This window comes from Macrosteles quadrilineatus, unplaced genomic scaffold (assembly GCF_028750875.1).
Source record: "Macrosteles quadrilineatus isolate MER2022 unplaced genomic scaffold, UCM_ALF_1.0 Scaffold_21__1_contigs__length_2333173, whole genome shotgun sequence".
NCBI classification, from domain to species: Eukaryota; Metazoa; Arthropoda; class Insecta; order Hemiptera; family Cicadellidae; genus Macrosteles; species Macrosteles quadrilineatus.
The window spans coordinates 1796514-1808801 of NW_026542614.1; the positions used below are offsets into that span (position 1 = coordinate 1796514).

General features: G+C 35.1%; 1 protein-coding gene across 1 annotated transcript; it reads right to left on the bottom strand.

The window, feature by feature from the left end:
* Positions 1 to 2366: 2366 nt before the first annotated feature.
* On the bottom strand, positions 2367 to 7974 carry LOC129005461 (high mobility group protein HMGI-C-like). The gene is made up of 4 exons (XM_054434351.1): positions 7851 to 7974; positions 4796 to 4866; positions 3688 to 3792; positions 2367 to 2887 (listed from the first exon to the last, which is right to left on the bottom strand). The coding sequence occupies exons 2-4, from the start codon at positions 4850 to 4852 to the stop codon at positions 2786 to 2788; spliced, it is 264 nt and encodes an 87-aa protein (XP_054290326.1). The 5' UTR covers positions 4853 to 4866; positions 7851 to 7974; the 3' UTR covers positions 2367 to 2785.
* Between the last annotated feature and the right edge of the window lie 4314 nt (positions 7975 to 12288).

Here is a 12288-nt window from a genome sequence, read left to right on the forward strand (position 1 = left end):
TACTTTGCAATTGCTCGAATTCGAGCAACGTGTACACTAGTATACAAATATTCTAAGAACTATGAGGCTAGTTTATGAACGAGTTAGTTTATGAGTTTTGCATAACTCGAAATATACGTCAATAAAAATGAATGCCGATTCTTGATTGCAAATCTGTAGTGCGTCCATACCTTTAGTTTGAGGCCAAAATTATGAAAATCGGTCGAGTAGAAGAGCTAACCCGACTCGGAAAAGAAAACCCAAATAAATAGTATTATAGATGGCCATAGGTGGTTTATCAGTATGCATAATCTAATCATACGAAACCTTTTGTGTTAATAATTAAACGGCTTATTGTTATTTGATTGATTTGTCTTTAATTAATAAATGTAATAATGTTGTCGTTAACAATTTGCATTTGTGTTTAAAGTGAATTATTATTCTAATGTTATGTGCTTAATCGCTTAATCTGTACCATTAATATTAGTGAGTAAAGTGGTGTATGGATTTCAAAACCAGTAATAATCGTGGAATAGATATGACAATTGAATAATTATTTTCTCGTAGCCAAGCAAGTGTACGGTAATTTGTACAATTACTACTTTACAGAAAACGGTCTCATTAGTCAGCCCGCAATACAGCAGTGCTTTGGTAAAGTATCCTACATTTTGCAGGCGTAGTTACGAGTGAAGTAGTCTCCAGTTGTCCGCCGCACCGTTTGGTTAGGTCGGCCAAACCAAACTGTGCGACTCAGAGGCAAGTGGGAGGGATTGTTGGTCTCATGCTCCGCCGGCCGCAGACCTTGCGCAAACTAGCGCGGGGGAGATTGGCCGCGGTGGACCTAGGTATGACTCCGATTCTTCGACTAAAGAAATCTGGGAATTTTCTGTGGCGGCGCTCATGGTTTTTGGTTATAATAACAGAACGCGCGACCGTTCGATGCTCTCTCTAGCAAAGCTAGAAGCTTACTGGGCTGCCCACGCTGATGTGAGAATGGTGGCGTAACCCCCACTACTTATCGCGCCACACCCAGACGGTATTTGGGTTACTTCGTGGATATCCAGTTTAACAGTCAAGTATTCTAAATCTACAATATGAACCAATTAACTTGAACTAGTAGTTTAATCCATTTAATCCACAGAATAAACATGTCTTTTTTTTTTGTTTAGTCTGCAGCAGGGATATTTTCCACTTCTTTTCAAATCAAATAAGGAGTTAGGCTAATGTAAAATCATCAAGGTTGATTGAGCAGAGTTTAAATATAATAACTACTAGTGTACATGTTGCTCGAATTCGAGCAATTGCAATGTATTACAGGAGTTATTTCAAAACGAATAACAGTTATATTTACAGTGAGTTTAAAAGAGTCAACTCAAAGATTACCGGTGTGTAACTCAGACCATGTTTATCTTCGTTATTGATAAACCTAAAGCATTCCGGCCGGTTTTCTCCTTCTCAAAATGCCTTGCTGTACAGGCAACACAGGTCATTGATAGAGGGCCAATTGAGAACAAAAAGTCGTTTTGGGAAAGTGTTCGGGAGCATTTGTAACCTAATAGTTGGGATTGTCAAGGGTCAGTGCTGACACTGATAATTTAAGCCTATTACGCACCACTGTTCTCGTTATCACGATTACGCCTCATGTAATCGTTTGTAATCGCCTCATGTTTCGTTTTCGTCGCGTCGAAGGCATTTAAAAGAAAAACAACAAAGCTGTTAACACAAAACAACGATAAATGCACAAATTTAAGTTACAATCGTGCTAACACGATCCGTCATAGCGACACAAAACAACGATAAATACACAAATTTAAGATACAACCATAGTAACTTGATCCATCTTGGGGGTTATGTTTACACAAACTCAAATAGTAAATAAATAAATAACAGCAATTAAATTATACAGCTGATAAAAATATAAACAATTATGTTCTTCATAAGGATAACATGGGAACTTTCAAAGCCACTGGGGCAGAGCCCAAGGGACTTTTTCAAAAATGTAAGACCAGTTTGCAAATATACGCGACACGCTCTTTCAAATGAGACATCAATGGATAAAATCGGTTAAGAAATGGCGGAGGAGTTCAACCGACAAAGTTTCATGTAGCGTATTAATTATATTGATCTTTTAACTGTCGGTGAATTAACTATACAAAGTACATAATTTCCTAATTACACTACATTCTACATTACATTCATTTTCACAAAAAATATATACCAGATCTGTCTGTGTTTACTCAACAAAATGTCCAATTTAAAGCATTTGAAAGTCTAGGTTAGAAAATGTGATATTTTCTTTTATACCAAGTGAGGAGGAGTCAAAATTATTAGATTTGAGGTAGCAAAACACCAACAATTATGTATAAAATGTATATTTAATATACTTAAAATAGATTAAGTATATTATAAAAAGTATCTTACACTAGCAGTACAGGTAATAAAAATTATCAATTTTTAATCCGTTCAAATGCATAAACGTATTATCTACGAATGTAATATTGAAATTTTGATGCTAAAATGTCTGAATCAATGTGATGTTTGTTTTACCAATTATACACAATTTCATGGAGAATAAAGCATGAAACTAAACCAGCTATAAATTTTTCACAAATTTTTCACGTACTGTATATTATACCAAGAACGTACACCCTGGCTATAAAAGACATAAAGTAAGACTGTGAATCCTGTTTTACATTGTTACTCGATGTAAAGCTTTTATACTTGGCAGTGGAACCACACATAGAGACTAAAACTTACACCTAAAGCACTTTAAAGTCAGAACACATGTTTTTTGCGGAATCCAAGATTAGTTTTCTTCATCTTCCTCTTCCTCTTCTTCAGCCGAATCAGCTTTCTTCTCTACCTTCTTTGGCCGTCCTCTTTTGCTTTTTCCGGCAGGAGATTTTGCCTGTGAAGAAAAAAAAATAGAAGAAATTTCGGTAAATGATTTTTTTCACCATTCAAAACCGCTTGCAATACAAACATTTCAAAACATACTATCTGGTTATTTAATATTTTGTTTTAGTTTAAGACAATCAAAGTGGGAATTTAAACTGTAAATGTTTATACATAGCCATTTAACATACAGTACTTGTCTTTTATTAATTTCTGTAAATTCTGTTCTTTAGTAATTTTTTTTACTCGTCGCCAAGATTATGTCCTTAAACTAATGTAATATTCGATTAAATAGTGCACCATCAATAATGTTCACTGGGTAGTATAATTTTTATTACATTATTTTTATTTAGCCTCACTGCATATAAACATAAATAAAAACAACAAAGAATCAACTGATCAGCTGGATTAATTAAACGCCTATTTAAATAGGAACAGTTTTTGGAAATATGTATCAGATAAATATATTGTGCTAACTATAGAGCTAGCAAAAATCATCCAACTTCCAAAAGCTAAACTGAACGAAATGGCAAACTGTTTAAGTGCAAACTGAGTGACTTCTATGGTCGATGTGATCCACAACACTCATTCACTTGGATAACCCATTCCAATTTACTTGAGTGAATAACTCCCCAAATGACTCTTCCATACAACAATTTGACCAGACAGTGGAAAATTACTACCCCTACTCACGACTTTTGACATCACTATGACCTATTTGGAGGGGGGTAGTCTGTCAGGGTGTGTGGTATTCCGGACACTGTATTTATCGGTATTCAGGAGGCTCTAATACCATGATGAAATAATGTTTACCTTGGGTTTGGCCGCAGCTTTCTTCCCAGAACCCTTTGGTCGTCCCCTTCCTCTCTTTGCTGGGGCTGCTGCTTCACTCTTGGCCTTCTTAGCAGGGCTTGCATCCTATAAGTGAATAGCAACAATTTGCAATGGCACATAATAAAATTGTTGAAAACAAATATACATTAGTATGCAAGACGGTTAAAATTTTGAACCATTGCCAACAAATCAACTAGTCAATTCAAAGTTTTTACAACGGTACAATGTCTTAAAAGTATAATGATCAGGCCTACATCTCAATTTCAAATTAATATCTCAAAAGATGACAAATACACTAATAATAGGAATAAGTGTAGGCTTGAGGATTAGCAATATATAGCAGAAATAAATAAGATTTATTATGTCTTTGCTTGGGGGAAAAAAATCGCAAAGCAAACTTAGAATATATTCACACCAGCTATCGATCATACAAAACACATTTTAGCAAATCCGTCAGCACCCTGACAAGATCACCTGCTGGAGATGGATGTTTCTATGCTTCCCCCCTACACACAAACTAGGAATGTTTATCAAGGGATCTAATTTGTCTAGGCACACATAGGCGGCAAGTAGTAACAACAAAAGCCCTGTCATAAGCTCGGGTCACATGAGGTACCATGAAATGCTATCAAGGAAGAACATGAATTCACAAACTAGGCTTACCTTTAGACACAGATTTTAAATCAGCTCTAAAATTGTTTGGAAAATTTCTTTAAAAATGGGAAAAAAACTTCTCTATTACAGTATTTTGTTTGATTTTGATGATTTAATTTTAAGATGTTTGCCTCAAAAAAGAATGGTGTGATCAGATCATGTCTCAAGTAATAATTTGTTCTGACACCACTGACCTGCCTGAGTCAAAGTCATTTTAGGTGTTGATATTGTCATGTTGATTGATTGATTTATTGATTACTAAGCATGCTGTTATTAGTGGGATGATAGGCCTACAAGTGATTTGACTAAGTGTAATTTAGAGGTGTGGCAAATAATTATGTTTTTTTTCTGGTAATGTATCGACGAAGAAACGGTTTTACGTGTACGATCCAAGAGCAAAGATTATCGTTTGAAATTTAAAAAATTAACTTACGTCAGATGCGGGTTTACGGCCCCTCTTCTTCTCTACAGGACTAGCTTCATCAGACATTTCACTGGTTTTATCTGCAACACACGAATCAAGTATGGTATTTAAATTAATTCAACAGTTCAAATACAACCTTAAGTTCTATTTTAGTGTAATTTTCACCATTGTTCAGACCCAGTAACATTTGAGAAAATGATCTTTACTTATTAAGTTAGTCTATGCCCTACCATATCATCCACTAAGTTATCCACTATTAATTTGTATGAGTAGGAGTAGACCCCCTCTTAACCTACCGTAATGGGACCGGACCTAGGTCGGATAACTCAAAAGGTCGGCTAAACAGGCAATTCCTAAAAACATAATGTAATTATTTGCTGCTCATTTGGAATTGTATATTCAATATTTTGAAGTTGTACTTGCACTATTTATCAAATAAACTACATTTATCTCATTTTTTTGTATTGATAGAAGAAAAGTCACAAAAAACACAAAACACAGTTACGTCAAATACTTTCAGTGGAATAAATTACACTAGTTGTAGGCAAGGGTTAATAAAACTTCTTATTTTAATAACTTAGTACAGTAGGCTACTGTGATATAAATTATTGATGCACCTTGTCAAATCTTTTGTAATACAATACAGAAAATTTTTTCGAAATTAAAAATACTAGCAACCATTTTGTTACGAGACAGGCTGTTTATTTACCCTCTCACTGGAGGCTCGAGTCACAAAAACCATCTTGACCTTGAAGTCGTTAACCCCCCCCCCCTACCATCCCTATAAGTTGTGATGTTTGTTTACTCTAGCAAAAAGATAATCAGTTATAAAAATCGTAGCACCATTTACGATTTTATAAATTTACCGCCCAGATAAAAAATCAGAGATGCTCACGCCACAAACAATGATGACAAACTGGTAATATGGAATATTTTTTGGGATAGGCCTAGATACAAAATGTTTTATCTTGGTCACATCCTGTGGAGATAAGTGTATGGTTCCCATTACCGAGCGTGGGAGCGGAAATGCCGAGATTAATAGAAAGCGGCGGTTAAACCAAACTGCTTTCAAAGCAAGGTCGGTTAAAACAAACTGTAATATTTTACAATCAAGGGCGGATAATCCGATTATCGGTTAAGAGGGGTTCTACTGTACCTATAATTTTTGTGGATATAGGCCTAAACCCAGGTACAACTCTTAGAAAAGTGAGTTAGAAACCTTGCCTTATTACTGGTTTCTTCATCTTTTACCCCATGGGGGATTGATGGTGTCATTAAAAAATAAAAACACTTACATATATTTACACATTTTATACACGTATAAACACTGAAGCTGTGGACAGGCGTACTTCAGGCTAGACCTAATAGAGGGTCATCAAAATACTCTGTCAGTGAATATTTAAGAGTTTTTTTCTTTAAAATATGCTGTATCTTAAGAAGTTCCCTTGTGTTGAGGAGTAGGATGGAGTTTGGCAACTTATTACATTTAAGTTACAGTATTGTTATTCCGGTAACTTATTTATTCCATATAGGTGCCTCCAAACAAATTTTTTATTTTGATATCTTACTTTATATAGCCTAGTTTTATTTATACCTTCTGAATCCAAATAAACCATTATTTTTCACCGCTGATGAATATTTCTCAAGATATCGCCGTAAAAACATACTTAACATTACAATAAACAAGATAGGATGGATAACATTTCAAGTGATTCTGTAGTCAAATAACTTAATGTTCTCTATAATAGGAATTTCGTCACATTATGGAGATAGATGGACTGGTGGACTATTCATATAGTGTGACTATAGTGACTATAGTGGCAGCTGAAATATTCATCAGCTGTGACAAATAATGGTATATTTGGATTCAGGAGGTAAAAAACTATAAAGTAAGATATCAAAATTAAAAATTTGTTTGGAGGCACCTATACGGAATAATTACCAAAGGCTTTCTGAGTCCTTGTCCTTGACAGTTTTTAACTATAGGGGACATCTAGTTGGGTACGATGCCTATGTGATGACAATGTGTTGCTGCTCCGGAAAACTCCTCGATATTATCCAATAAGTTCTTTAAGCAGGCAAAGGTATAGTGACTTAACACTGTAGCCTAAGGATTCCCAGCCTAGCAAAGATATAGGCTTGCCATGAGCCAGATGATCGCTTAAGGTGAATATTGTAAACGCTCTCTCTTGCTGGACCAAGATGTCTTCATCGTGTCCCCACTAAAGCATCTGACAGTGAAACATAGCGTGGTACACACTCAACATAGGCTCCATGACCAACCATATAAGTTACTTAAGTTTCAGAAGGAGGAAGCATACTCTTGACAGTTTATTGAAAGCCTGGTCTACAGGGTATTTCCAGTTTAACTAGTTTCTAGTCCAGTATAAAGCCTAGCAACTTCACCAGATCATTGGAAGGAGCATGTTTGGCCAGACTGCAAACGAGAGACTGTGTCTTGGTTTGGTTAAGCTGGAAGCCATTGGCCTCAAACCATTTTTAAGCTTCAAATAAGTAAGCTGTTTGCTCCTACTACAGACTGTTCGCAGTCCTCGTGACACAAGGGTGGTATCCTCAGCAAATACGTAGGCCTAAAACATTTCCAGTCTTGTCGAGGTTGTTTATCATGACTAGGTATAATAGGCAAATTACAGACCCTTGTGGAACTCCAATAGGGAGGTACTGAAGTTACTCCCGTGATAGAGACCACCTTCTGCCTATGCAAAAGATGACTCAATAGTTCTAAGAACAGTGCCTCCTGCCTCCTACTCCATAGCTCTCAAACTTTCTAACCAATAGGCTAGGTTCTAATAACTTCAGTAAATCTGTATTTCAGTTGTATTTGTTAAAATAAAGTCAGGGGAGTGAGTGACACCACATCAGCAAACCATCTAGCTTAGGCCCACTTAAATTCAACATAATTATGAAAAGCAGCTAAGGGTAGGCTACCTAAGTTATGAGGTTATCGACATTTTTAGGGAAAGATTAGGGAAATTGCTTCAAAATAGTTTGGTCCATAGGCATAGTTCAATCTATACTATAATTAAATAAAATCACCACTTACCTGTAAATCACTGAATTAGCAGAAACTAGTGGTAGGCCTATGCATGCGTAGCACAAACTCCGTCTTTCTCTTCTCTGTTGTTTGCGCGCCTTCTGAGTTGGGTAAAGAAAAAGTAAAAAAAAGTAAGGTCTCGTGTTCGTGTTCTCGCCTCTCGGTTGGTCCGTTGGTCGGTAGAATGGTAGAATAGAATAGACGCCTTCTCCCTCCTTCCCTACTCTAGTAGTTCTTTTGTTCTTTGTTGATTTGATTTGGCGGTTGCGGGTTGACCGTTTGGCGGTTAAATTTGAAAATTGAGTGCAGCGCCAGCGTACAGACAGATCGTATTCGGATTGAAAATTGAATACGCACTACCATTGGCTATACAGTACATCAACGGCCACCTTTAACTACAGGCCCTGGCCTGGTAGAATTGGCAACGTCGCAAGTGGTGTTGTTTAATGACAGATGTCCCATAAGATAACATGGCAGACAGGTGACATCAGCTCATTAATTCGCACTTTAATGATTTAAATTTAAATTTATGTTCATAAATTCAAATTTAAATCATTAAAGTAAATTGCTTGGTTTGAAATATTGAAAATAAAAAATAAAGAATTGAAAACCGAAACAATATAAATTAAAAATCTATATCTGTACATTTTTAAGCGAATTCATATTGTCATAGTTCAGTAACCAATCTTTCGTAAATATACAAATATCATTAGCTGCTTCCAAACAAAACAGCTATTACAACACAACACCACTTGCGACGTTGCTACTTCGAAGGCCACGGCCTGGAGTTAAAGGCGGCCGTGATACATCTCCCGAAGTCGTCCACTGAGCTAGGTCGACTTTCATATAATTTTACATTGTCTTGACTATACCAATCAATAGACAAAGAAAATAGAAATCGGACCACTAATAACTAAATAGCATCCAAAAATTTGCATTAAATAAGCAGTGGCTTAAATATTTTTAGCTGCAATTTTGTTATTAGTGGGCCAATTTTATTTTTATATTTACATACATACATGGTACATGATCTCTCCGACCGTAGTCCTTTGTCTTAAGGAATTTTACAGGACAGGGTTATTACAATGAATAACTTAATAAGAAACTAAATACATGTACTAGTTTTTGTCACCGTTAAGGTAACTGTCTATGTCATGAAAACTTAACTCCACTAGATATTTTTTCAATTCTAATTTTAATTTTGTTACACTGAATTTCAAGAATGTTTTAGGTAGGGCCTGGTATTTGTAAAAGTTGGTTTAATGTTCTGTGATTTTATATAGCAAACTGAATCAAAGATAAAAAGTGAAGGGACTGTGAGAAAGCCAAGTTCTTTGGTCAACTTCTTTTGGTGGTCAATATTGGTCTTAAATTTAACGTATGCGCACACAGATTTGTCATCAAGTGTCTGCATTCATTTATCTGACGTATACTTCGAGTAATATGCACAAAAGAAAATTCTTCCCTATTTTTTATGGGAGTTCAAATTTGGGTTTTCTTTTCCGAGTTCGGAATTAAACTTGTCTCTCATGTAAACAAAACACTCAACACCCAACACTTGGGTGTTTGTTTTTTTTACTGCTCTTTTTAATGGAAGTTTTAGTTTTACTGATGGATATTTGTATGTTTTGGTGCAGTAAACATTTGCCTTGCAAAGGTAAGATAATTCATAATTTTAAATGTGTCATACTCTAGGCAGATTCATGCTTCTGTCTATGTTATTTTTGTCTTAAAGAGATCTGAACAAGACCTCTCTTGTTCAGAAAAACCTGAACCTATTGGTCTCAAACCTATTTTAAAGTGAAGACCCAAAATTGGAAAAGGTAATTTCTTGTAAAGAGTACGGGCTCTCATTACTGTTATACAATAATCAACATTTCTGAAAATTCCTATCCATAGGCTTGTAGGTCTTATACCTATGTCATTATTGTATCTGCTCGAAAGTGTACACATCACAATGTCACCCGGTAACACGAGACTTGCTGCTTCAAAATTGCTTCAGCTTGACGTTTGTCGTTCCATTTCCCTCTCCTCTCCTGCCTCTGGCGTTCCATTTCCTGCTCCTGCATTTGACGTTGACGTTCTACTTCTTTAGCCTCGAATTCTATTTGTTGTTACAATTCTTTTCCTTCCTGCATTTTTTCCAAGTTTATTCAATTTTCTTCAATTTCTTCTAGTTGTTAATTGAAGTATTTTTTTAGTATGTTGTATTTTTCTTGTAACCGGTGCTTGCTGGAAGTTTGTTGACGTTGACACTGCACTTGTTTTAATTACATTTGCTTCTATGTTGCTTGTAAACTTTAGGGTACAGTTAGTTTAATGACATTCATCCATTGCATGTAATGTACATAGCGCTTTACGATGAATAACAATTATTCTTGAAGATGTACGTGGTTTTTGACTTAGTAGGGGGTTTGGAGGTTATGCCTTATCTCTTTCTACAGTATACCGCGGTTCATCATTCTTGTCATTTACAATTTCAGGGGAATATCGTTCCGGGTATGTCTTTCCCTCTTTCATTTCCTTGATGACATGATTTAATTGGGGTTTCGGCACCAGCAGTTTGTAAAAAAAGATAACACCTTAGACTTAAAAACATTACATGAGACTTTAAAATGACAAAGACTTGGATTAAATAAAAGATCGGTCTTAAACTGTATTAAAAGATCTGTATCATTGTTACTTTGGCCCAATAAAATTATTTGATTTGATTTGAAACCAAGTTGGAAGATGGTTGGAAGTTGGATATTTTAAAATCATAATAAAGAAAAATACATGTGTTATTTAAATTAATCATAAAGAAAAAACAGGCATAAATTATTACGCTAATGCTATTTAAATATATTTTATTTAAGATCCAATACTGGTGAATGGAAATTCACTTAGTCTACAGGTTTGCTGCGGTGGGGGTTAATTCTCCTCCTAATGCGAAAATGATATTTAAAAATTTAAGCTTGGTTTGAGGGAATATTTAGTTGATAAGGAATTTTACAGTGTTACTTCGTTTTTAAAATGTAAATACTTTGTACCTTTTGAAGTTTGTATCTTTATTTTAATGGATCTGATTTTACTTGTTTAGTTATTTCAGTGACTTTTGCCCTGAACATTTTTGTATTATTATGGCGATAAAACTATTTTGATTCTAATTCATCTACAGTATTACTCGGTAAGAAATAGTTATTTGTGTAACTAGTGGTGAAAGTGGCACTTTGCTGCACACGAGAGCAATGTTTACGCACGAGCCGCAGGCGAGTGCGGAATGGTCTCGAGTGCAGCAAAGGCCTTTTTCACTCGTGTTACACATAATATTTTTCCTACAGTCACTATAAAGCATATAAATAATTAGTCTTTCCTTTCAAACACTATACAACACGTTTTTAGGTTCAGCTGGCAACACAAATGGTGCCCTAGAGAAAGTAGTACCCGCGGTCCGTATCACTCCGCTATTTTTCCTCGGCAAGAAATGTGCTCCGCGTTTTGAGAATATAGTTCCGTATGTTTTTGTAATTTGAAGTGGTTTCCGCGCCTAAAAAAAATGCTTTAAAGGTATTTTCTTGTTTATTAAGATCGTAGGATTCGTAGGAATGTTTTAAAAACGTTTAAAAGAAAAGTCCAGAAAGTTGAGAAATACCGAAACTATAAACACGAAATGACAGATTAAATGCAGTGTTGGGGAAGCTACTTTTAAAATGTAGCTAGCTAAGCTACAACTACTGCTACATTTCAAAAAAAGTAGCTTAGCTACAACTACAGCTACAGTTCCGAAAAAGTAGCTAGCTACAACTACAGCTACAATGAAATGTAGCTACAGCTACAATTTTAGCTACTTTTCCAAAGACGTTACTTTTTATCCCACGCACATTAGGTAAATGTAAAATTAATTGCAACTACATTTTTATTGAACAAACATAAAAAAGGCAGTATTGTATCTACGTTACTTGGAAAACAAATTATTCCTAGATAGTATTTAATTTTTTGGCATTAGAAACCTAACATTACAACAACAGAACCTAATAGTTGGGTGTCCCATCATATTTAGTACTTATTTTTAGATATTGCATTATTTTTAAGCATCTTAAATGTAAATTTCATTAAGTTCAAAGGACATACAACCAAACTATATTTTAAAAGCTCATTTTATTTCTTCAAAGATTTATTTATAGATGTCTTATATCAACAATATTAAGGCCAATAAAACTGTAAAACGATTATTTAAAAATACATTTTTGTGTTACAGAGCCTAGCCTACTGAAATGGGAGTTTATTGCCTTTCTTTACTTTTAATGTTAAAAACGACATTGCTATAACTTTTAACCATAGTGATAAGTTACACTTGTTCTATGAATAACACTTTTCAATGTCAAGAAATCGTCCTTTATTGTCATTATGCAAAGGGCAAATTGTGCTTCAACCTAGTTGGTATAGAAAACAGTATTCAGCAACTTAT

Bases quoted from the DNA above. Each gene is read 5' to 3' on its own strand.
- LOC129005461 (XM_054434351.1), bottom strand. From the start codon at position 4,852: ATGTCTGATGAAGCTAGTCCTGTAGAGAAGAAGAGGGGCCGTAAACCC. The intron at 3,793-4,795 runs GTAAGTTAATTT...ATTCACTTATAG, and splicing joins GCCGTAAACCCGCATCTGAC to GATGCAAGCCCTGCTAAGAA. The intron at 2,888-3,687 runs GTAAACATTATT...TTTTCTTCACAG, and splicing joins AAGCTGCGGCCAAACCCAAG to GCAAAATCTCCTGCCGGAAA.